Genomic DNA, 25,831 nt, shown 5'->3' on the forward strand with positions numbered 1-25,831 from the left:
ATACCTAAACTATTTAAGTAGTTTTAGCCACAGAAGGCAGGACAAGAGGCAGTGGGTTCAAAACTACAGCAAAGCAGATTTCTCAAGAAAAACTTCCAAACTGTAAGAACAGCAGGACACTGGAACAGACTGCCTCGGGAGATTGTGGAAGCTTCTTCACTGGAGGTTTTCAAAAGGAGCCTGGATAGCCATCTGGATTGGATGGTTTAGACCCAACAAACCCTGTATCTTGGCAGGGGGTTAAGACTAGATTACCTTTGCAGTCCCTTCGAACGCTATGATTTTAAGTAATTACTTAAAATAACTAATAGTTAAATGTATTTTATGGCAAAGCACAAGTTCAGAGGTTTCTAAACTACATTCATTCTCATATTTCAACTAATTTTTTTAAGTATGTATAACAATTCACATATCTGACAAATTAAATCAGACAACAGCCAAATGACCTCAGTTTTCATGTAGCTGTAGTAACAAGTTTCTTACTGGAGCTTTGATGTTTGAGAATCAACCATTTTTGAAAATATTTATATGAAAACTCATTTATTAAACCTCTGTACACAAGAATGAACAGGTATGTACAGCAAGTTTACATAAAGAATGATGTTACAAAAGGTAGAAGTGGTGCTTAAAAACTGACCCACAATTAATTTATAAAAAATATCCGAAATGGTGAGGATAATGCTGGTAATCCCTGATTATTTCCATCTGATTGCCAGGACTTTTCATGTGGAGCATTTTAAAATACTGGAATTTTTAAAAACTGTAATAATATATTAAACTTATCTACAGGATAATTAGCAAAATGTAGAAAGAGCAGACTACTGTACAAGGACAGATAAAAACCACCATTCCACCTGAAACTCACCATTAACGATAGTATAAATCTTAACCAAAATATTAAACAGCAACCGAAGACTCACTGTTTTAAGAGGTTCATGTATCACAGAGTGTAAAATATGCTGAACAAATAAATCAATAGTCCTTTCACCCCTTAGTGGAAGGTTTTGATTTAGTCAAGTTCTCATGTATTGAATGGTCAACACTGGTCCTGGTCAAATGGAAGCCCTGCACGAACTTAAAAAAAACAAAAAACAAAAAAAACACTAGGGAAGAATGCAGAAGAACTATATTAGTCCACTCTTAACTACTCAGATGTTCTTCACAAAAGGGCACATGAGAGATTATCCAATTTGGTAGACACTTTAAGTTTCTTTTGGGGGCACCATAAAACCTTAAAGGAAGACAAGTTAATCTGAAGCCTTTTTGTTTTTTTGCTGGTTTCTTGGGGAATTCTTTAATACACTTCGTATTCGAAGATAAACACCAGTTGATTCTGCCATATTTTCAAACTCAAATGGTGTTATTCCTGCCGCAAACTTGCTCATGTCAGGAACAGGATTTGAATTTTTTGTAGATGATTCAGCACTCGTGACCACATGAGTAACACTTTCATTTCCTCCATTGTTAATCTCACATTTTGAGCCTGTAGTGATGTTCTCCAGCATGCCTTCAGAATCCACATGATCAGTGTCATCTTCCTTTAGATCAGATAATCCATCCCCTGAATTAGGGTCACTTTTAGAATGTTCAGTTCTGGATATCTGCATACCAGTATCTGATATCCCAATTTCCACTGCAACCAGCTTCTCAGATGTTCTTCCTTCTGGAATAATGTCCAGTTCATTCCTAGATGGTGATGATGCAACAGAGTTTCCAGTTAAAGGTGTATCAACAGGTATATCAGAGTCACTATTTGTACTGTCTGCCTGCTCAAGTGCAGCCCAAATCAATCGCTGCTGCTCCTCAAGTTCTTCTAGGGTCAAAGTATCTTCATCCATGGCTGAATCCCCCACTCTTGGCTGAGCAGAATCACTGGAAGGAGTTGATGCTGGAGTATTCCTGCGAAGAGAGGCATTAGGCGCTGGAGGTAGAGGGGATGTGAAGTTGGGTGGAGTACGTGGAGGAGTTCCTCGTGGCAGTGGGGGCGGAGTTGCAATCGATGGAGATCCAGGTGGCAGTGGAGGTTGGAACTGAAAACTGTCATAAGATAGAGAACTGTGTGGCATTTCCAAATCTAAAATTAGAAGATTAAATAAATCTCCATTAGTAGTACTGAGGCTTTAATTCCTACTTTACCCTACTTTTAATCAGATTTCAAATCTAATATATTTTCTTTGGTTAAAGACCGTAAACTTATGTTCTCAGCCTTTGGAACCGTAGCAGCAGCTTATGGCGGTATTTCTCCATATCAGCTGAAAAGCCTATCCTGATGCTTAAATTTTTGCACGTCCTAGTATCCTTGAAACTTGCCATTCTGAATCTGCCATTTTGGATTCCAGAGGGAACCCTGATGGCTGGTTTAAAAGCTGCATTTTTAAATGCTCTTAAATATGGATAATACTGAACAAAGTTTGAAGCCAAACCTTAAAGATTTTAGATCCAAGATGTGTGGAAATTCCCTCCTCAGTTTGAGGGAATCCAGAAGGGCAGCTGGGAGAACTGCTATAGAAGATTATTCTCAAATTTGACTTCTTAGGACATTTAAAGAAGAAAGCTTTCTGGTCCTTTAAACAGCCATTAAGCTTTCCTCATTCTAATTCCTCCTAAAAATCTCACTTCTGTTGCAATCCACAAGTTGTAAGAATGGAACAATTTAGAATAAAAAAATTGAAATTATCTCCTGAATTTTCTACGACATTTTATCTTTGCTTCATTTAAACTGTTAAGTCGTCAGAGCAGGGAACTCTTTGGGGCTTATTCAGGGTCAAACGCACTGTTTGGTGCTATATAAACAGTATTCTTGTTTTTACACATTAGCCCTTCAAATTTATTATTTTAGTAAATATAAAATGATACCTCTAAACAGTAAATTAGAGAATTCTGTGGGTGGCAAACCCAGTTGATTAAGTCTACCATAAAAATCTAGGGAGAACTAGGAAAAATTGTTTCACTGATTTAGATTTTGCCTCCCAGCTTTCTTATATGGTATACTAATATTCAACACTAAAACATGTTAGCTTGGAGAGTATATTTTTAATCCTGTTTCTATTATGGGAATTTTCTTAGTTCAAACTTATAATCAGGTAAAATTCATGCTTTCAAAATGTGTAATTTCCCACCCCCTAATTCTAAAAAGTGGATTTAGAAAAGTGCAAGAGTGACAGCCCTAAAACTAAACAGTTTATCCACAGAGAAGGTATCTGCAGTACAAGGTTCCTTGGCCCTCATTCCCAATTTGTGCCACTTCTGTCTACCTTAGGTAATTATATGACCCCCATTACTGTAGTCTAACAACCTCTCACTAATGTATACATTATCACAACATCCCTCTGAGGTAGAAATATTATAATCCTAATTTTAGAGATGAGTAACTGAGGTTCAGAGAAGATAAGTGACTTGCCCGAGATTACACTGGAAATCTATGGTAGAGGAAAAACTTGACCCCAGATCTCCCAAACCCAAAGCTAAATCACTGGACCATTCTTATGCCTTCTCTCACTTAAGGGTGAAAGGCAATTCAAATTCTATGCCCACTTGACAGTTGGTCTCTTCTGAAAATACCAACGATGGCATCAGCTGTAGTGAGAATACCTGTCCACCAAAATTTGGATGGGACCAACTCATGTTTCTGTGGGTTATTCAGTGACCCAAATAATAATTGTCACTACTGAACCAGTCTAGACTGGGAGTGGCAACCTAAAGATTCCACTTCTCTTGGGCTGAGCTATAGTCCTCACTCTGTTACAACACAGAGTAAAATACTCTGACAAAGAATATTGGTATATTACAGAAGACCCAACTGTAATCCAAAATACAAGCATTTGACAAATATGGTTAGTTCTCTATTTTAGCAGTACAGTTAAAATATCATACAATACATTTAGATAATGTGTCAGGAATTCAGTATGAATTGAAATATTGATAACCATGTTAGCATTGAAGTCCACATTTCACTACAGAGTAAGTTATTCTGAAAGTATAAAATCATAATTGCAAAAAAGAAAACTATACCGGAATCCATGTCCATGTCAGCTACTGATACTGCTGAATTGTCTCCTTTTACCTTCTTTGAATTGTGAGAACTTGATGGATATGCAGACCTTTTATTGCTAGATTTTGGACTTGGCTGAGGAAAAGTTAGCCAGGAAAACAGAATACAAATTAGTATTATACAGGTACTCTTATGTGAAATAAGGCGGCAATATTTCCTGCTACAAAAATACTAATTATAATCCTCAATGATCTCAATTTGATAGGGTCCATTTTGTAAGCAAAATATTGAGCTGTCAGAGAAACTTGAGACATTTAATGTAGTTGAATAAAAAAACCCAGCAATCTTGTTTAGTTTTTCAGTGGTGAATGAGAAAGGAATTTTGTCTGCATCCCTATCAGGGCCTCAAGAACACTCTTTTTCTCCATGCTTACCCAACTAGATCTCATGAAGCCACCATGTCACATGAACAGGACATTTCCTTTGTAGCAATCTCATAGAAATTGTTCTTTAATTACCTATAGAACAACTTAATGCTTTACTCTCAACCCCCATAAAAAAAAAGTCTGGTCAATTGTAACATACTTCCAGCTTAAGAAACAGGAGACTGAAATTAAACCTACTGTTCCTTGCGTCAAGCAAGAAACACTAGGTTGGAGTTAAACATTTACAGAAAGGTCTCAGAGAAAGTTATGTAACAAAGTTGCCACATATGTCCTGTAAACATAGTTTTAAGCTGTTAAACCATGAAACATCTGAAAGCATGCCTATGATAATCAACTATAAAGTGGACCTTTAGACAAGTATGGAATTCAGATATAGTCCACACAAAATTTAAAACTTAGGCATATATCCAAATGGAAAGCTAACTGTTCCTACAAACTATGAACTAGAGAGTCTTTTAGCACTGGGTTTAGGAGATGATCAGATAAAGAGAAAGTCTAAGTTGTTTTATAAGATAGTGGTTTTTGACATCAAACAGGCGGCCCAAAAGATTAAAAAGGATATGGACAAGAGTAATGGTTTATTCAGGGGCTACCTTCTAGTCTCGTGAACTGTTTTTGGCTATTGTACTGATGAAAACCTACTTAGGACTTCACACCAAGACCCAATACCTTCTATTAGCCATCTTTGGCCAAAGTTGGAGGCAAGAGACCACTGACAACTGGTAACATCAATACAGAAATACAAGATTTTTCCAATTTTTTGTATGCAAACATAACACAAATATATTCACCGCCTGAAAATTAGAAAGGTAGCTAGCAAAAACGTCCTTCTGTTGAGATGGCTGCATGGGTATGGAACCAAATATCCTCCATTCCTACAGGAAAAAAGACAAAAACAAATCAGCAATAAAGCTCGACATTCAGTAAGCTGCAGCTAATAATGCACATGCAACTATAACACACATGATATGGACTGAGATTAGTAAATGTTCCGATCAGAAATTTGTCTCACTGGGAAGGAGGAAGATCCCTAAATATGAATTTTTAGCAAAAAAGATGAGCTACATTCCAACTTGCAAATATAAATGTCTGCTGCATAGAGCTATATTGGGTGAGAAAGCACAGCACCAGTTTAACGAGATATTAGCCAATTTTGTTGCAAACCTCTTATTCAAAGTTTGTAGTTAGCTATTAAAATTTAGTTCAGGAGGAAAAGTGAACATAAAGAGCTACAACTTGAATAAAGTCTTCCTAATTATTAGTAATAGTTAAGCTAAAACCTATGACAATACATTCAAAACAAAACGACTGAGGAAAAGCTACATTAAGAGGCCACTCTTAACCACCAGATAGAAAACAGTGTAAGGAATAAAAAATTCTTTACGGCACCTTCCAACATCAAGGCTCAACAGGTGCCTATTTAACTGGTTTCTTAACCTGCCCCATTTTGTCCAAATGTTAAAAGATGCATTACTGAACTTATGCATCAATTCCTGAGACACATTATGATGTAGTTTTTGTTTAGCAAAGATAAAGATTATATGGTACAGCACTGCTATGGTAATACTCTCATTTCAAGAACATTTTTTACATTTAGAAAATTTAGATCCATATGAATAACGTGCATTCAGCTTTGTTTTAAAAATACTGGCATTTAAGTGACAATCTGAATATCAGCATCAGGTACAGTATTATATGCTCCTGTCTCAAAGTGGAAATAAGCAGCATTATATATTAATAGCCTCCTGGAGGTTTACTAGCATCAGCAAAAGTCCAGATAGACTGTTTATTGCACAGGTTTCTTCAGGAGATCTTTATTAACTTTTAAATACTTAATCCCCCCCCGCCCCCCCCCCCACAAATAATGGCTAATTCAAAACAAACTTATTTGAAGTTGACCATCAAAGTTTGAATAATCCACAAGTAGGTAATAATATTTTGTTTTAGAATACCACACCAATTGTGTGTAGCATATACACTTACATCAGAGATCCCACTTGGAGCAGACATATTAAAGCCCGGATAGTTTATTAACTTAGAGACATCGTAAGTGACACACTTGTTTTGTTGATAGGATCTTTCGTCTTCTGTTTCACCACCAGTAGCATCTATAACAAAGTATCATAAAATGTTAATATCGCTACTGAGGAAAAACGTTAGAGAAAAAGTTGCAGCAGAAAAACACAAACACGTTGCAAAGTTGAAATACAGTTTAGAGAAAAGGTTTGCAACCAATGTAGCAGGAATACAGTGGCAAATTTTCTCATTAGATGCATGCACAGCTTCCACTGAAGTCCCAACTAAAGCCATAGCAGTATTCTGACACTACTATTGGTATCCTTGCAGAATTTGGCTCTAGAACATTACATCTGTTGTTTGATCCTATGTTCTGTGTCACTAGCTTGTGTTCTTTCCACTCAGGGACTTAAGACAGGTCTGGAAATCATTGCTCTCTTTTTTTTGGCTGTGGGAGTCAGTCTTCATTACCTCAAGGAATTGGCATAGCTAGGGCAGATAAGGAAAGAATGGCACACTACACAAGAGGGTAAAGAACCAGCTTTGCTTATTCTTGTTCCACTGACTCGAGTAATGTTCCAATACTGGTCTCTCTGGGGTCTCTCCTTAATAGTGAGATACTTAAGGAAACCCAAGACTATAGTGGGGTGGTTATGTGGAAAAAAGTTTCTCCACAACAAGAAAGTTGAACAAGGAAAGAGGGCAAGGGAAATATTAATATTTTTAGAATGGCCATACATAAATTATAGTTTTCCTGCTGCCAGACACTGAATTAAAATAATAAAATGAACATTTTCTCATGAGGTTTCATCAAGAAGCACCACAGTTTGAAGTTTTAAAACCAACTAAAACACTTGATAAACTAGGAATGTCCTCCATCTTCTTTTAACACATTCAGAATTGGACAACTTAACCAAGCTAGGCACAGAGCAACACAGCCCTGAGAAACAAATATCTAAGACTCTGGCAACAATTTCTATGTGGATGTAGTTAATGAACCATTAACTAAGGACATGAGTGTGGAATGGAGTGCTAGGAAATACAACTTAATCTAAGTAAGCAAGACTTATAAGGTTAAAGTTTTACAATAATTGCTGAAGTGTTTGCAAAGCCTGTGTAAGGAGAGTGGATAGGAGAAATGCGTGCTAACAATTTGTGCTAGTCATAGGCTTTATTGACGCAGTCTGGATCAATTGAATTTTCTTGAGAGAATGAACTGGAAGAGCAACTGATAAAGAATAATGTCACTCTGAAGAGAAAAGAAGATTAATTATTTTTTTTATCATCTTAAATACCTCAATCAGGTAATACACATGATAGGAAATCAGGAGATTGTCTTGTATCATTGCTACTTAACTGTGGGGATAGAGAATAATCAGCATTAAAATGTAACGAAATTGGCAAACTACTCAGTAATAAATTAAGTCTTTGGGTTTTTTTGTTTTTTTTTTAAAAACAGAGAAGAGAACTTGGGCTTTGATATATGCTCTAGACAAGTCTGAATGAGGGAGTACAAAACATTAATATAGAAATAATTACGGAACTTTGAAAAAGTGTGATCAAGCAAGAGCAGGTCTGACAGCAGGTCATATATCAAACTTAAATAGCTTTTCCACAGACTCCATGGTCTAGTATCAGAGGTTTAAAAGATAGTGAGATCAAAGGGACAAAATCCTTCCAACCATGTGATTAAGTCATTTCAGCAAGAGCAGAGCTGCTTCACTGTCATAGCAAAGCTAGGTGTCAAGCAGTATTGGTATTTTTAAACATGACTGGAGAAATTAAGAGAAAAACTGGCTCACTGCAGTCTCAACCTTTCCTGTAAGGAGCACATCTGATGCAGGAAGAAAACAGCTACCAGAAAAAAAAGAATGTGTTATGTGACGGCTATTGCTATTATCCCTATTTCTATCCATGCATTCCCCAAAAGCCAAAGAAAAATCCATTAGCTTTGCAGCATGCCCTAAAATTGAAGCTCTGGCACACCCAGAAATGGTTATAAATCCAAGCTTTAGCACGCCAAGATCAAAGTCAGTGTCAGAGCCCAGGACCATTCAGAAATATTGCCTTGTAACCAAACCACTCCTTTTTTAAAATCAGGGCAGGATGGTGGTGGTGGTGGTGAAGTCATGTGCCTCTGTGGACAATTGTATGAACACAAGGAGCTTGGCTTGTTTAGCCTAACCAAAAGAAGGCTGAGGGGAGATATGATTGCTCTCTATAAATATATCATAGGGATACATACCAGAGAGAGAGAGGAATTATTTAAGCTCAGTACCAACGTGGACACAAGAACATATACATATGGATATAAACTGGCCATCAGGAAGTTTAGACTTGAAATTAGATGAAGGTTTCTAACCATCAGAGGAGTGAAGTTCTGGAACAGCCTTCCAATGGAAGCAGTGGGGGCAAAAGACCTATCTGGCTTCAAGATTAAACTCAGTAGGTTTATGGAGGAGAAGGTATGATGGGATAACATGATTTTGGCAATTAACTGATCTTTAACTATTCACGGTAAATAGGCCCAATGGCCTGTGATGGAATATTAGATGGGGTGGGATCTGAGTTACTACAGAGAATTCTTTCCTGGGTATCTGGCTGGTGAATCTTGCCCACATGCTCAGGGTTCAGCTGATTCCTTCCCAACCCCAAATATGGCAATTTTCCTCCAGGGCAGATCGGAAGAGGCCCCAGGGGTTTTTCACATTCCTCTGCAGCATGGGGCACGGGTCACTTGCTGGAGGATTCTCTGCCCCTTGAGGTCTTTAAACCATGATTTGAGGACTTCAATAGCTCAGACATAGGTGAGAGATTTATTGCAGGAGTGGGTGGGTGAGATTCTGTAGCCTGCATTGTGCAGGAGGTCAGACTAGATCATAATGGTTCCTTCTGACCTTAAAGTCTATGATTCTATGAATTATTTTGCAGTCTATCTTCAGTAGAATGCCAGGATGACCAGACAGGGACATCTCCCACACAGGAGAATGTGAAAACAGGAAAAAGAGTAAACTAAAAGTAGTTCTACTGCAACCTTGATTGTTTTCACACCATCTCTCTCAACTAGTGGCAATTATAAACTAAGGCTACGTTATGTCATGGAGGTCATGGAAGTCAAGGAAGCCGTGACTTCCAGAGACCTCCGTGACATTTTATGCTTCAGCCCCTAGGTCTGCGGGACTGGAGCTAGCAGCCAGTGGGGCCCCAGCAGGAGTCCAGCAACAGGCAAGCCTTTTCAAGGTCTCCCTGCAGGGTTTCAGTGACAGGTGACAGCCTCTTCAGGGTTCCAGCACAGACAGCCTTGCGGGGGCAGGGGGGGAGCGAGAACCCTGCAGCTCCCAGCCACCACGGTGGCAGGGGAAACTATCGAGCCGCAGCAGCAAATGTCACAGGCAGGTCACTCTTCCGTGAATTTTTGTTTATTGCCTGTGACCTGTCTGACTTTTACTAAAAATAACCATGACAAAAATCTTAGCCTTAATTATAACCCACAGTCAATGTCAAGCAACTGGCAAACTTGTATACTCAAGAGTTCAGTAGTTTCATTCTTCCTTTAAGTAGGAAGGGAATGCGTTACCTCTACAGTCAGCTAGGCTTTCCTAGCTGCATACTACTTACCTTTTCCATCATAAAGTGCAAGTCCTGAATCCTCCAGTTCAGCCTCTTTGAGCCAACCTGGTGGGTAACCCAACTGGCGCATGCGATATATAAATGGAGGAAGACTCTTATCTGTGACACCAAGCGCATCTTGAAGTTCGTCACTAGATAGAACATAGGAATACCAAAACTCAAAAATAATCTTCCTATAACCATTGTCATATATTTTAAGACTTTTAGTTGATTTAAGATTAAGTTACTCAGTTACAGAAGTCTCTAGTTATAAAAGCAAGACAGTCACCTTCTAGAGGAAAAAAAATTAAAGTTGTTTCATTTGTATACCTTGTTAATCCCTTGGGATATCTATTTGAATTATTATATTAGATGCAGAACTACATTAATGTTAAAGATTACAAAGTTAAATGACAAATCAGGAAATTAGAAAGCTAAAATTCACATTCTAATAGTTCTCATTCTGACATTAACTTGCCTATACAATGCAAATAAATGGATGTATGTCTAAATCTAGACCTTAGAAAGTTGCCTCTACTATGAGAGCCACAATTCATTCTGGATTTGTGAGATGAAACCTATAACCTTTAAGGTAATCTGTATAGGAAAAGATATCCTTCCTGTAAAGCTAGATTAAACCGAAGTGCTGTCTTCTTGTTAAACAGGATAGCCATATTTTATATAGAAAAAATATTTTAAATGAAAAGCTTAAAATTTCCTGAATCCAGCATGAACTGTTAATGACCCTAAAAAAGGGTCACAGGAACCACAGAAATATTTGTAGTCTCCCTCATTAAAAGACTAACCTGAGGACTCAGTACATGTCAAATCAGGGAAAACTTTGGACAGGGTAGAATTAATGGGGTAAGTTTCATCATGAAAAGAAAAAAAACTTGAGGAATTTATCAACACATGAAGACATTTACAAAAGGCGTCTTAACACAACTGAAGATATAGTTACCAAGAGAATTATTATACAGTAAGTGTCAACTTTTGTACATTACAAATAGCAGAGAAGTTATTTGATGCGTCTGTGAGAAGTACAGTGATCCAATCAATGTGTGTGGAGGGGGGAAGACACCGGGGGGGGGGGGGGGGAGGGAGAATACCTTATTATTCCTGGTTTAAACTTCCCAAACCTCTCTTCTACTTCGTCTGCATGATAACGTTGCTGAAAGTTCTGGTTACTTGCTTCACCACAGGCTTCCATGAACTCTCTTCTTTTCTCATTTATACGGGTAGCATTCCGTGGCTTAAAGACAATAGAGTTGGGAGACTCACCATAATGCAACTTGCAATTTAAGCACACAATTCACTCAACCCAAACCAAGTTATTAAAAGCTGCTTGAAAGTTACCCGTCAAGGGCATGGAACACATCTTACATCAGAAGACCAAGGCCAGCTCATTGTTTCACTGAATGGTTTCATTTTTATTATAACTTCCAGTGTAACTTAGAAATCTGCCAGCTTCAGTGGGAAAGCTAGAAACATGTAAAGAGACTTTTCTTTAAAAAGGAAGGATCAAACTACATCTCTACCCAGATATAACGCGACCTGATATAATGCAGGTTCGCATACAATGCGGTAAACCTCCGACACGCTGCTCTGAGCAGCGTGTTAAGGGTGCCGGGCTGGGGCCAAGGGGTTGGATAAGAGGCAGAAGGTCTCGGGAGGGGTCAGGGGCTCCCCCTGCCCCAGGTCTGGGAGGCAGGAGCCGGGGGTGGGGCCCGCAGTCCCAGAGTGGCCCGGGGGATTCGTGGGGGGCCAGGAGCAGCCCGCTCCACTTCCCTCGCCCCGGCCCCAGCTGTGTTACTCAGGGGAGGGGGTTTGAGGGAAGGGATCCCCCCTGCACTCACCAGCAGCGATGGAAGCGGAGCAGCCCGGCCCCAGCCCACTCCACTCCACTAGCTCCCAGCTGCAGTGCTCCGCTTCCCGCCAAAGGTGAGCGCGGGACCTTTCCCCAACCAACACGTCTGGGGCTGGGGAAAGGAAAGCAGAGCGGGCTGGGGCTGCATCGCTCCGCTTCCCACCGCCGGTGAGTGCAGAGGGCATCCTTTCCCCAACCTCCCCACACTCACTGGCAGTGGGAAGCGGAGCACCGCAGCTGGGAGCTGGCGGAGTGGAGTGGGCTGGGGCCGCATTGCTCCGCTTCCCGCCACTGCCAGTGAGTGCCTGTTAGGGGGCAGGGGGCGAGGGGTCTCTGGAGAGGGTGGCCAGGGAACAAGGAACAGAGGGGCCAAAAGAAAGTTCGATATAATGTGGTTTCACCTACAACATGGTGAGATTTTTTGTCTCCCGAAGACCACGTTGTATCGGGGTAGAGGCGTATTATGCTACGATAGGCTCATTTAAAATACTGATTTAAATCTCTGAAGTTACAAGTGTTACGGAGATATACATACAGTTATTCATCTTTAATTAAAGATCATGACCAATATGATTCTTCCCATTCTACAAACGTCCTGTTGCACCGAAATATGTTGTGTAATTCAGAGAATCTTAGATATTGAGGAAAAGTTTACCTTTGGACAATCTTTCATCTGATGCTCTTCAGAACCACAATTGAAACAATGAGGTTTTGGCCTGTTTAAGGAAAGCAATAAAATAAATTTATATTGTAATTTTATCCCTTTAAAAATGTACTTCTGAAGTGAAGTGCATACTTATTCTTCATTATTCTATTACATGCAGAGATTTACATTAACTTGAAATATATTCAATTTTAAGAAATATGTAAAGTAACTTGTGTACTATACCTAAACATACATCTTCCTCCCAATTTTTGTAGTTTAAACAAAAATAAAAAAATAAAAAATAAAAAAAAATCATCTTCCTATTTAAAAAAAGTGTTTCTGTTGCTGTCAGGTGAAACATGAGAAACTAATCACAGAGAAAGCCACATAAAGCACTATCAAATGCAGAAAACAAAAACTGAAAAGATAAGAGTTGAAGTAATATTTCCAGACAGAAATTAGATTATGTCCCTTTAGGAAGATAGTGACCATTAAAGAACTCTCTTTCCTTTGACTGAAATATTTTTTAATGAAAGTTATATAAATGTCAATAGTATGCTAGTTGCTTTGCAAATAGCTAGCAAGGTAAGATCAGGTTTCTGCCCCCCACACCTTACAATCTAGACAACCGGGGTGTAGGGGGCTATCAACCCTGTAATGGAAATATTGTGAACTCATGTAAGCCAGGGGGAGGGGAAGAGGCATGGAGGTGGCAACAGGACTCCCTGGGACTAGAGAAGCCGCTGAAGGGATGGGAGCAGGACCTGGAGTGGATGGAGAGGCTGTGGTGCCACCTGGGATCAAGTGGGGGAGCAGGACCTGAAGGGGCTGGAATGGGTCTAGTAGCAACCCTGGGATCCTCCTTCCCAGCCTGGAGCCAGCTCCCAGTACCTCCCACTCTGCTCCCCCATTTGCAAGGAGCTTCCACGCTCCCTGCAGACAACACAAAGGCTGGGGGAAAAGATGGAAAGGAGAGAATTATAAAAGCGATGTAGCTGAAGGATTCGGTTAAAAGGACACTATCTACTTCACAGATATGCTGTAAACAATTATTTTCAGATGCTATAACCACCACTCTGGATTATTATAAGAACATTTTAGAAATCTCATTTACTTGCTAATATGCTCAATTCACTGTCTGAATTTCTCTCATCTAGGAAAATGAAAGAAATTTGAAGCCAGTTTCAATTTTGTTTGTTGTCACAGATTCATTTTCAGGTTCTTAGTGCTTCAGTGTTTGGGTCTGAAATGCTGCAAGAGAATACTATCTTGTCTAAAAACAATAGTTCTTGGAATTTTTTTTAAATCATAGAAGTGTTTCTATTGATATTTGATTTTAAAAAGGCTGGTTTTCAAAAGATTTAATATTTGGGCCAAGTTTAAATTTAGTGCCTCTTTAAGCACTTGGTTAGTTAGTTCCCTGTGAGCGTGGTCACTTTTACCAATAGGATAAGGGAGAGCGGATAAAGAGGACAACCAGGGTTGCCAACCCTCTAGGATTGCCCTGGAGTCTCCAGGAATTAAAGATTAATCTTCAAATTAAAGACTACATCATGTGATGAAACCTCCAGAAACATATCCAGCCAAAATTGGCAACCCTAAGGGCAACCTAGGTTTTAAGGTCTCTTATAAGGGGTTTGTTTTTAATGACAGAATTGAAGGAGAAGGGGGAGGCATATTTGTTTTCTCAGAAGGTATGATTTAAACAGATTTGGTGCAAATTGCTCTCTCAGAATACTTTATCCACCATCTAGAAGTATCTACAGCACAGCATGGTTGCAAATCTACTTTTCTTTCAAAACGTAATATTTCACTTGAGTATGCAGAAGATTATAGGAAAGCTAAACTGAACTTGCCTCCATGACTACTATTTACATTTGAAATAAGGTATTTCAGATGCTGGAAAAACTAGGCAGAGGGTCATCCGGAATTTCCAAAGTGACCACTCTGCTGTAATTCTACTTTTCCTCACAATGGCTACACAAACTACTCCAAGATCATTTTCTATTAAATGCAGAGAAAACAGACCAAACAAAAAATGCTGCATAGAACAAAAGCTATGTGACAGCACGTCAATGCAAAGATGACAAGGTCATTTATTTAAAAATGCTAGCTAGAAAAAGCGAGCAAAGCACAAAACCAGTTAGTTCAGAAACAGATTTCTCTTACACATTAATTTGACTGCCTCTCTTTTGAGCATCCTATATTCCAAACAACGCAAAACTTTTCTAGTGCAAAATTCAATATTGTTAACTTAATTTAGGACCATAAAAAGCAATTTATTCCCCCACATACTGGACCCTAAAATGTGCATTGTGACTATTAAAAAGTTTTTAATCTGAAAAAATTTATAGTTAAGATAAATACAAACCTTTTTGCTTTTACTTGTATTTCTTGCCCATCCAGAGAGAGAATATGGCTGAAAACTTGCTGGTATCTTAGATTTCAATAAGGAACTGCTACTGTACAAAGCAGAATTTCAATCTTGTTTTAATTGACAGTGATAGTACTTCATACAGAAAAATGTCCCCATGGGTTAAGCTACAAGTGCATTCTCAAGAATAAGTTTCAAGTAGGGCTGTCGATCAATCACTGTTAACTCACACGATTAAGTCAAAATTAACTGTGATTAAAAAAACTAAATCACAATTAATCGCACTGTTAAATAGAATATCAATTGAAATTAAATATTTTTGGATGTTTTACATTTTCAACATATTGATTTCTATTACAACACAGAATCAAAAGTGTACAGTGATCACATTATTTTTAATTAAAAATATCTGCACTGTAAAAATGATAAAGAAATAGTATTTTTCAATTCACCTCATACAAGTACTGTTGCACAATCTCTTTACTGTGAAAGCGTAATTTACAAATGTAGGGTTTTTTTGGTTACACAATGTAAAACTTTAGAGCCTACAAGTCCACTCAGTCCTACTTCTTGTTCAGCCAATTGCTCAGACAAACAAGTTTGGTTACAATTTGCAGGAAATAATCCTGCCCACGTCTCGTTTACAAGGTCACCTGAAAGTGAGAACAGGCGTTCATATGGCACTGTTGTAGCTGGTGTTACAAGATATTTGCGTGCCAGATATGCTCAACATTAATATGCCCCTTCACGCTTCGGCCACCATTCCAGAGAACATGCTTCCATGTTGATGATGCTCATTAAAAAAAGAATGCGTTAATTAAATTTATGACTGAGAATTTAGGACTCAGACCCATGGGGACTGAGATTGGGGGGAGAGTTGTGTCTCTCCTGTTCTGTTTTATCTGCATTCTACCACATATTTCATGTTATAGCAGTCTCGGATGATGACCCAACACATGTTTGTTTTAAGAACACTTTCACAGCAGATTTGACAAAAATGCAAAGAAGATACCAATGTGAGATTTCTAAGGATAGATACAGCACTTGACCCAAGGTCTAAGAATATGAAGTGCCTTCCAAAATCTGAGAGGGACGAGGTGTGGAGCATGCTTTCAGAAGTCTTAAGAGCAACATTCCAATGCGGAAACGACTGAACTCGAACCACCAAAAAAGAAAAATCAACCTTCTGCTGGTGGCAGCTGACTCAGATGATGAAAATGAACATACGTTGGTCCGCTCTGCCTTGGATCATTATCAAGCAGAACCCATCATCACCATGGACGCATGTCTTCTGGAATGGTGGTTGAAGTATGATGAGACATATGAATCTTTAGTGCATCTGGCACATAAATATCTGCGACGCTGGCTACAACAGTGCCATGCAAATGCTTGTTCTCACTTTCAGGTGACATTGTAAACAAGACGTGGACAGCATTATCTCCTTCAAATTGTAACCAAACTTGTTTGTCTGAGCAATTGGCTGAAGTAGGACTGAGTGGACTTGTAGGTTCTAAAGTTTTACATAGTTTTGGTTTTGAATACAGTTATTTTTTTGTACATAATTCTACATTTGTAATTTCAATTTCATTATAAAGAGATTGCACTAGAGTACTTGTATTAGGTGAATTGAAATATACTATTTCTTTTGTTTTTTTACAGTGCAAATATTTGTAATCAAAAATAAAAGTGAGCTCTGTACACTTTGTATTCTGTGTCATAACTGAAATATATTTAAAAATGTAAAACATCCAAAAATATTTAAATTGGTATTCTATTATTAACCATGTGATTAATCGCAATGGTTTTTAATCACTTGACAGCCCTAGTTTCAAGTTATAGAAATCAATTCCAATTGCAGTCCACTATAAACTTATTCACTGAAATATCTGTACAGAGGAGTCCCCACCTGAAAGCTTGACTTACTCAGTACATATTGCCACCTGCCAAAACAGACAGAAGCTTCCTTGGCTAAGCCTAAAGGAAGTCTTCCTTTGGCCTTGCCACTAGAAGCTAAATTAAGGTGTATATCACCCTTCATATATGTAAACAGACCTCAGAAATATAAAGCAACAGATACATTTAAAGAAAATGTCAAGGTTGAGACCCAAAGGTTTATTTCTCCCCACCCCCTGCAAAGTCTTTCCCCTCCCTTACTATCAGACACATCAAACCATCCTCTTTTCATGTAGCTACTTTCTTGGAAGCCACTAAAATATTTACATTGACCAGAACCCTACTCTCTAAATAGTAGAAAAGCTGTGCTAATTCAATTTCCTGATAGTTTACGAAAAAGCAGACGACAGGAAGAGCAAATTATAATGTGATGTGTATGTAGTCAAAGGCTGACATAACAAACCCAGGTTGGCCTGCTAAACAGATGGGATTTCTCACTCGCTGCAGGCACACTTTAAATCATTTACAGAATTATAAAGCAATAGGGCAGACATTTTGGGCTTCTGGACTATGAATGTCCCCCTTTACTACAGGCCTAACAAAACGTAGAGATCCTAGAAATACTTTGTGGCGCTTTAAACAGACTTTGGCCTTTTTGCAGGCAGGAAGTGAATGGGAAGGAGAAGAGAAGAGAAGGATAGAACATCAATTTCTGTTTGTATTTTTATTTATATATATATTTTATTTAATTTCTTCTGAAATTAAGAACTATCACATAAATAAGGATGTTCTACCTGAGTTCCAGCTCTCAAATACTGAAGAGAGCAACTGGAAAAATGGACTAAAATATTCTCTGCTTAAATATGACTCATTTTCCCCCCAAAATTTCAAGATGTAGTTAAAATTTAGTCAAAACACCATAGAGTACATTTAGGATTTGTTAGCTCTCCCTCCTCACCACTTTAAATAAATTGCTTTATAGAAGTAAACAGCCAGCATTTCTGGAATAAGCAGTCATTCCAGAGCCTGTCACACGTGGTCCCAACAGCAATTCTTGGATTGACAGCAGAGCATGTTTATGGGAATGCAACATTAATTCATGCAGAACATGATTTCTTCAATGAACAAGTCAACCATATTAGACATCTATCATCCAACTACTTTAAATAGTTCAGTTGATTTCAGATACAACACTGATATGACCCAGCAGACTGTCATAGTTAGAAGTTTTAAAAAAGATTGCAGAAAAAGTTTTAATCTCAACTTTGTGTCTGATTGTGTTATTTGGTTATATAAACAAAAAAAGGAGCTCCATTTTACTAAACAGGATACTTGGGTATTTCCCATCCTTCTGTCAGCTGTGGATTTTCATTTAATATAGGTTGTCCCAGTTTATCAAGACAAAAATTGGTAAAATACAGAACACTTCCTACAACCTGTTGAAAGAGTCAGAAAATTGTCAGTATTTCAATCAGATTACCTGATATTAGAAAGGCACAGTATTTTAATATTTCAAAAATAATGGAATTAATTTATTTCCTATTTAAGGATTTAAACATAACAAAAACATCCATCCATGCCTTCTGAATGTACATATAGGTAAATTTTCCAAGTATTATGCAGCTAAAGCACCATGAATTCTAATAAAGTCAATCAGAGTTACGTTGCTAAAACCTTGCATATCTTTATAATGACATTGTGGACTAAATGTAAGAATAGAACTTTGGAACTATTTGTATTACCAGTGAAGAATATAAAGTTTAACTTACACTGAAAGCTTCCTTAATTTTTTTTATTGTATTAGAGCTTGTCACTTTATGGTCCTCTTCCAACAGGATACTGGATGGCTAATATGAAAAGTCGAAAAAAACCACATAAAAAACTCCTTAATTGCTGCAAATAAAACACAGATGATATAATTGCCAATTCCAGCTTTTCATTGCTATGTACACACAAATTAACCACATGCTAGTATATGAAGTATGAGACTTGTAGGCTAGTGGTAATACTGTGTACAACCCAAGATGCGACATGGCTAGAACCTTGGTGTCATGGGCTGGGAATGCTATGGAGGAAACATGCTCGGCCTCTGGGACGGCAAGAAGAAAAGGGAGGGTTGGGAGGAGAGGGTGAAGAGAAATGCCTTGTTTCACTTAATGAACTCTCTCCTTCCAAACGTTTAAGAAAAATATACCATTTGTAAGTAGTAGGAAAAATCTTTCCGTAATTTGGATATACTAGCAGTGTGATATTGCAACCAAAAAAGTGGAGGGAAAAAACCCAAACCATTATGTTTCTATAAACTCAGACTAAGACCAGAATGGTCCATCACGATCATCTAGTCTAAACTCCTGTACATTGCAGGCCACAGAACCTCATTCACTCAACTCCTATCATAGGCCCATAACCTCTGGCTGAGTTACCAAAGTCCTCAAAATATGATTTAAAGACTTCAAGTTACAGAGAATCCACCATTTACACTAGTTTAAACCTGCAAGTGACCCACACCCAGTGCTGCAGAGGAAGGCAAAAAAAACAACTCAGGATCTCTGCCAATCTGACCCGGAGGAAATTCCTTCCCAATGACATATATGGCGATCAGTTAGACTCTGAGGATGTGGGCAAGATCCACCAGCCAGACACCTGGGAAAGAATTCTCTATAGTAACTTAGAGCCTTCCCCATCTAGTGTGCCATCACCAGCCATTGGAGATATTTGCTGCTAGCAGTCGCAGATCAACTGCGTGCCATTGTAGGCAGTCTCATACTCTCCACAAACTTATCAAGTTCAGTCTTGAAACCAGTTAAGTTTTACCCCACTACTCCCCTTGGAAGGCTGTTCCAGAACTTCACTCCTCTGATGGTTAGAAATCCATGTCTAATTTCAAACCTAAACTTGCCGATGGCCAGTTTATATCCATTTGTTCTTATGTCCACATTGGCGCTTAACTTAAATAACTCCTCCCCGTCCCTGGTATTTATCCCTCTGATGTATTTATAGAGACCAATCATATTTTCTCTCAGCCTTCTTTTGGTTAGGCTCAACAAGCCAAACTCTTTGAGTCTTGTCTCATAAAATAGGGTTTTCAGTCCTCCGATCATCCTAGCAGCCCTTCTCTGAACCTGTTCCAGTTTGAATTCATCTTTCTTAAACATAGTAGACCAGAATTGCACACAGTAGTCCAGATGAGGTCTATATTCTTTGAACTTATATACCTGCGGCTTAACATTGAAGTGGGTCCTTTCTGGTTCAGCTCTCTGTTGCTCCTCATATTTTTGAACTAAACTAGAAATAAAATCCTCAATTTCTTGATGATACTGCCTGCAAAAGGTAGAAATATAAGAGAATACAACAGACTGCATGTGTGTATTTAAGGATTCCTGAAACTGAAATTATAAATTTCAAACACTGTATTAATTAAGTTACTTTGTTCAATGTTCAGGATAAGAATTTTATTTTGGAACCTTTTATTGCTAGATGTGTACATCTTAAGGTACAGCTGGTAAATCTAACTTTCATGCTGCCCCAATGTAACCAACACATCACATCTATAAATTGGAAGAGAAAGACATACAAAACTGCAACCATGCTATTTAATATAGTTTTTGTGGATTTCAGAACTGGATTAAATAATGAAAAGAAATTAAACACAGACAAATGGAACTGGATGCCACATATCCAGCCACATAGTTAGATCAAGATTAGAACAAAACAAAAAAAAAAAAACCAAAAAAAAAAATCTGGTTTTACATTAAAAAAATATAAGTAACTACCAAGGACAAGGACACTTGCATAACTAGTGTAAAATATTGGCTAAACATCAGGAAAGACTTTGTACTTGAGAAACTATTCCACAGTCCACTTTCTCAAGGAAAATGGTACAAGTCCCATTGCTTGGAATGCTTAAATTAAATTGGATAAAGTACTACAAACTGGCTCCAAGTAGGATATAGGACAAGGGAAAAACAGAAATATACTACAGACCCAATAGTTATACCCCTCCTCCAACTTTTTCAGATTTTACAATACTTCACACTTCTTTTCCCACTCATTTGGCTGCTCTAAAATTGACTGAGACAAACCATAAGCATCAGTTCGTGGATTCTTTCAAAGATATTTTCTTTTTAAAAAATGATGTATATGAACAGCAGAAAAAGTCTAATGACTGTTTTAAATGAGAAATAAGTTAGCAACAACTCCAAATATTCCTTTAAAAAGAATATTCAAAACTTTGCAATACTAGTAACAAAGAAGTTAGTAATATTAGACTGCATGCTAAATTTCAGCCTCTAGTACCTATTTACAACCAAACTCCTGATGGCTTTATACTTTTATCTAGCAGTTCTGTTACTTATAATACTGCAAAACAGTAGCAGCTATATTTAAAAGGGACACAAACAACTGTTAAGTGACATTTCTATCTGAAAAGGTATGTACAACTGTTAAAAGTAACCCTTACTATACTTAAAATTAGAGAAAAAGTTTTCAGTTTGTTCATTTTGTGCATTTGAAAGCTATATATTATATATAGTCTGTTTCACTACACTGTGGTCAGATGACCTTCTTATCACAAACACAGAGGTCTGGGGAACTCAGACTCATTTTCCTCAAGCCCTAAAAACGGTGATTACTAAAGCAGCAGCAGAGCTGAAACTGAAAATAAAAAGAGCAGCTGTCAGGTGTGTGCATAAAAAGGAAGGGAAGGAGAGGTATGCCTGAGAATATTTTGTATTGCGAATCTTGTGCCCATCTAAAGAGAAGCTTTTAAATATAAGCACTAAACACCCATTTCAGAACTTAAAGGATGTTCTGTCAAACACCTTTAAAAAAAGGTTTCAGAGTAACAGCCGTGTTAGTTTGTATTCGCAAAAAGAAAAGGAGTACTTGTGGCACCTTAGAGACTAACCAATTTATTTGAGCTCACGAAAGCTTATGCTCAAATAAATTGGTTAGTCTCTAAGGTGCCACAAGTACTCCTTTTCTTTAAAAAAATTAATTTAAATCATCAAGTTGTTAGTGTTCATTTAACTTAAACATACCTCAGTATATGTATGTTTGAGAAAATTATATTTATAAAAAGGCTTATATGAAAGTAGTGTACCAGTTGGAAACAGGATATTAAAGACATTTTGCTATAACTGAATAAGTAACCAGGGTACAATGGGTTTATATTAGACTGTTGTAACACAGCCATAGATGAGTTAATACATGTCACAGTTGCACACTAACAAAGCCCAAACAAAGGCAATCTTAAAAGGGAATTAGACTGACACTATTAGCAGGGGAAGTTACTTACTTTGAAATAACGTTGTTCATAAATAAAATCTGTAACAAAGGTCCATCTAACTTAGAACTGTCCACTGAAAGTCCACTGGAAGGAAAAAAGATACTGTAAAGTTACTGTGTAATTACTTTCCCCTCCTTTCTGCAAGAACAGTGTGTGCAGCAGCCCACTCATTTTATCACAGCAATGCCACTAGTCAAGGGGACTCTCACTTTCCAAGGCAGACACGCAGTAGGCTTGGCCAATACAAATGCTATTTGCTTTTCACCGATTCTGTTATTCTAGGCTACAGTTCTCCCTCGGTTTAAATCCAGTTTTTCCACCTCAAGCAAACGCAGCAGGAAATGTCAATAAGTTGCTTGAAAGACTATTACTGCTCTCCTCTTACTACTAATTGGCACAAGAAATACAACAGGCTGCAGTTTAACTCAAAATTGACAGATCACCACAAATATATGTATTCAATTAGTATTTATTCAGTGAGAAATTTCTAACAGGTCAAAGTGATTATCAGGTCTGATCATTATTGCTACTCAATTTCAGAGAAATCCATTTTCCTAAAGGCTATGTCAACAGTTATTTATATAAAAAGATAAAACATCTTTAAATTCTATATATTCAAGTCTGAATGCACAGAGATCATGTCCAGAGTACTCAGGCATTTTAGAAACCCAATAAATGAAACCTTTTCTAGAAAAGATAATTTTATATGTTCACGGTGCTCGTGTAGAAGATGGTGATTAGGCAAGCTACCTATGCTCTGAAAGGGTCTATGTTAAATATACTCATTGATTAGATCTTGTATTACTAAGGGCATGTCTACACTACAATGTAAGCGTGCACACTACAGCATTTCTCCTGCTGCTGTAACTCACCCGCTACGTCGACATAGTAAATCCACATGGACTAGAGGCATAAGGCTTAGTCAACGTAGTTCGGGTTACTTGCATTGCCTGTCAGGCTAACTGACAGCTCTGTGAGAGGGAGGGGGTGTTTCAGCTGTGAGCCCCAGCAGTACTGACAGCTGGAACCTTGCTGACCAGTACTAAGAGCCCGAGCCGTGGGCTCCCCACGGAGTTCCCAGCTGGAGTCCAGCTGCCACCCAGAGCTCTCAGCTCGAGCTCCCAGCTGGAGCCTGGCTGTCACTGGGAGAGCCCTAGGCAGCAGCCAGGCTCCAGCTGGGAGCTTTGCAGGGAGCTGAGAGCCTGGGCTCTCAAACCCCCATTCCCCCGCCTTAAGTCACTGTAAGCGCTCCTGGTGAGGACACGTACCGCCAACAGAAGGAGTAGTATGAACATGAAAAACTGCAGCAATTGCTGTGGTGGCTGTAAGTTGGCCTAACATAGGTCCATTTTATGTCTACAATACACAATTGCTTGAGTGTTCCAACTTGAAAAGTCAATATTAACATACCTTGGTCGTGTCAGAATCTTCAGTTTTCTTCTAAGTTCTTGATGTTAATTATTTGTCAAGGAATACAGGTTTCCTCTATATTAATCATTAGAATCAAAGTATACCACTTTAAGAAAGAATCAACTCTTACAACAGTTGTACTGAACAGCGAACAGGATTTTGGGCTTTTTCACTTACTTTATTGCACTACATAAAGCCATTCATAAACTCACCAACCAAAAAACTGAACTTAGAGGGTTAGAACAAAGTGAGTGTGAAAAGCAGGTTTAAAGAGAGAAAATTGTCTCTTTCTAAACAGTAACTCACAATATGCACTATAGAAAAGTTCTGTGACTGATGGTATTTTGTCTCTACTTGATAGGCATCTACTCTGGATGACACATCACTCCCATGGCAGAAGCTATAGTTAAAATTACTCAAATAAATCTGACCAAAGCAAGCATTACAGGGAGAGAAAGCAATGCAAGGTAAGTCCGACGTAAACGGAGAACTAAGATATGGACAAGTTCAAGCCTAAAACTATAAGTTGTGAAGGAAATTTAAAGAACCAGAAAGTGATCATCATTTAAAAAACCCCACTATACAAAGACAAATATGCTGAATAAATTAAGAAATACAAACAGGCAGGACTAACAGTCACATTTGGCCCTGGTATGCATATTTCCTCCACAAATACCTTCATCCCCACAAAAGGAAAAAACATTAATTTAAAAGGAAACTCCAAATACTTTACTCAGTCCAGCAGTTTCACAGTTTGAAAGTACCAAGAAATACTTCACAGTTAGACTAAACAAAACAGGAGAATAAAACTTTAGCTACAAAGAGCATTTCCGAGTCCACCTTGTTGTCACCTTGCTTAAAAACAAGTTAACATCTGAGACACTGGTAACTTGGGACGCAGTGTAAGGCTACAGGTTTTATTCTGGTTTAAAATTCAACATAAAAATGTAAAAATTGATTTTTAAATTCTAAACTATAAAACACTTATTGGTGCTTTTCTTTATTCTGGAAAACAAATAGGTTGAAGTACCAAGAGAAAAGTTGTTTTTTAAATACACTTTCCACATTTACACATTTTTAGTTGTAACACAAGATGATCAAGAATCCAAATCTTTCCACCACAAAAACAAAAACTGAAAACTCAAGGCCAAAGAGGATGAAGAGGAATTCAGACCTGCCAACTCTCTTTCATTTGAGGAACGAGAACCTTCTCATTTTAGATTAATTGTTAAAAATTGTTTAACTAACAAAAACACAAGCCAACCAACCCCCCAAAACCCACATCTCTCACCCTCATATGATGAAAAGGACTGTACAAAAACTATTTCATTTAAATGACTCTAAAAAGAATTGCTCTTCAAGTTACTTGCTTACCATTTTGTTGGATTACATAAAGTTACAAAATGCAAAAGTAACTCAGAACAAGGTGAGCATTGCATCCATCCCTTCAAACTAAAAATGATCTTTTAAACAGTCAAAGCTTGAGACAGCCGCAAAAACGTGACCCGCAGACCAGCCAGGGATGTTTTTTCTTTACTGCAACATCCAATATCCCTAGGAATCCAGACTTGTTTCAAACTATGATGATTTGAGTTAGAATCACTTTTTTTTTCCCCAAAGGAGATTTTTAAACAGCTCATCAAGCCATACTTTGGGTTATTGCCCAGATGACACAGCCCCAGAGAAAATCACTACGACCTGAGTGGGGTGGCGGAACTCACAGCAAAACCCAAACTAGACTCAGTGACCACGGAGTAGCAAGGCCTCACCCCGGTGAAGCAGAGACCACGTTCATTTGGGGGGGGGGGGGGAGGAGGAGAGAGAGATGAGAGGGAGGGAGAAAGACACGCCCCCGCCGCCACCCCGGCAGTAGGGAAGAGGCGGCGCCCCTCCTTTGGGGAACAGTAGAGGGGCTGAAAGGTTTTGTGCCTCGCGGGCCAAGGAGACTCCTCAGCCCAGGCCCCGGAGAAGCAGGAACTGAGGCTGCGCCGGAAAGGAACCAGCACGAAACTAGACCGCGGTTGGGGCTGTTCCCTGCCCGGGGATGAACCGAAACCAGGCCCAGATCCCTCCTGTCAGGATATTCTCGGACCGCAGCTGCCGCACCGTCTCCTCGGAGTCCCTCAGCCGCTCCCGCAGCGTCTCCCCGGCCTCCTCCAGCTCCTCATCCTCCTCGAAGCGGGTATGAAGCGGCTGCGCCGTCGGGGCCGCCGCCTCGTCCCCGTCCAGCTGCTCGAAGAGCTCGCGATCCCCGAAGTCCACCTCCGCCGCCATCTTAGGCTGCGGCAGGAA

At 38.7% G+C, this 25,831-nt stretch overlaps 1 protein-coding gene across 1 annotated transcript; it reads right to left on the minus strand.

Annotated features, from left to right (window-relative positions):
- Nucleotides 1–572: 572 nt before the first annotated feature.
- On the minus strand, nt 573–25,831 carry ZCCHC8 (zinc finger CCHC-type containing 8). Its single transcript, XM_074973284.1, has 14 exons — nt 25,622–25,831; nt 23,540–23,580; nt 22,139–22,213; nt 20,058–20,163; nt 18,612–18,689; nt 18,175–18,278; nt 14,947–15,012; nt 12,585–12,645; nt 11,172–11,314; nt 10,072–10,214; nt 6,421–6,545; nt 5,229–5,312; nt 4,012–4,126; nt 573–2,074 (listed from the first exon to the last, which is right to left on the minus strand). Exons 1-14 carry the CDS (start codon nt 25,811–25,813, stop codon nt 1,248–1,250), a joined length of 2,160 nt encoding a protein of 719 aa, XP_074829385.1. The 5' UTR covers nt 25,814–25,831; the 3' UTR covers nt 573–1,247.

Source organism: Natator depressus, chromosome 15, assembly GCF_965152275.1.
Source record: "Natator depressus isolate rNatDep1 chromosome 15, rNatDep2.hap1, whole genome shotgun sequence".
In the NCBI taxonomy this organism is placed as follows: domain Eukaryota; kingdom Metazoa; phylum Chordata; order Testudines; family Cheloniidae; genus Natator; species Natator depressus.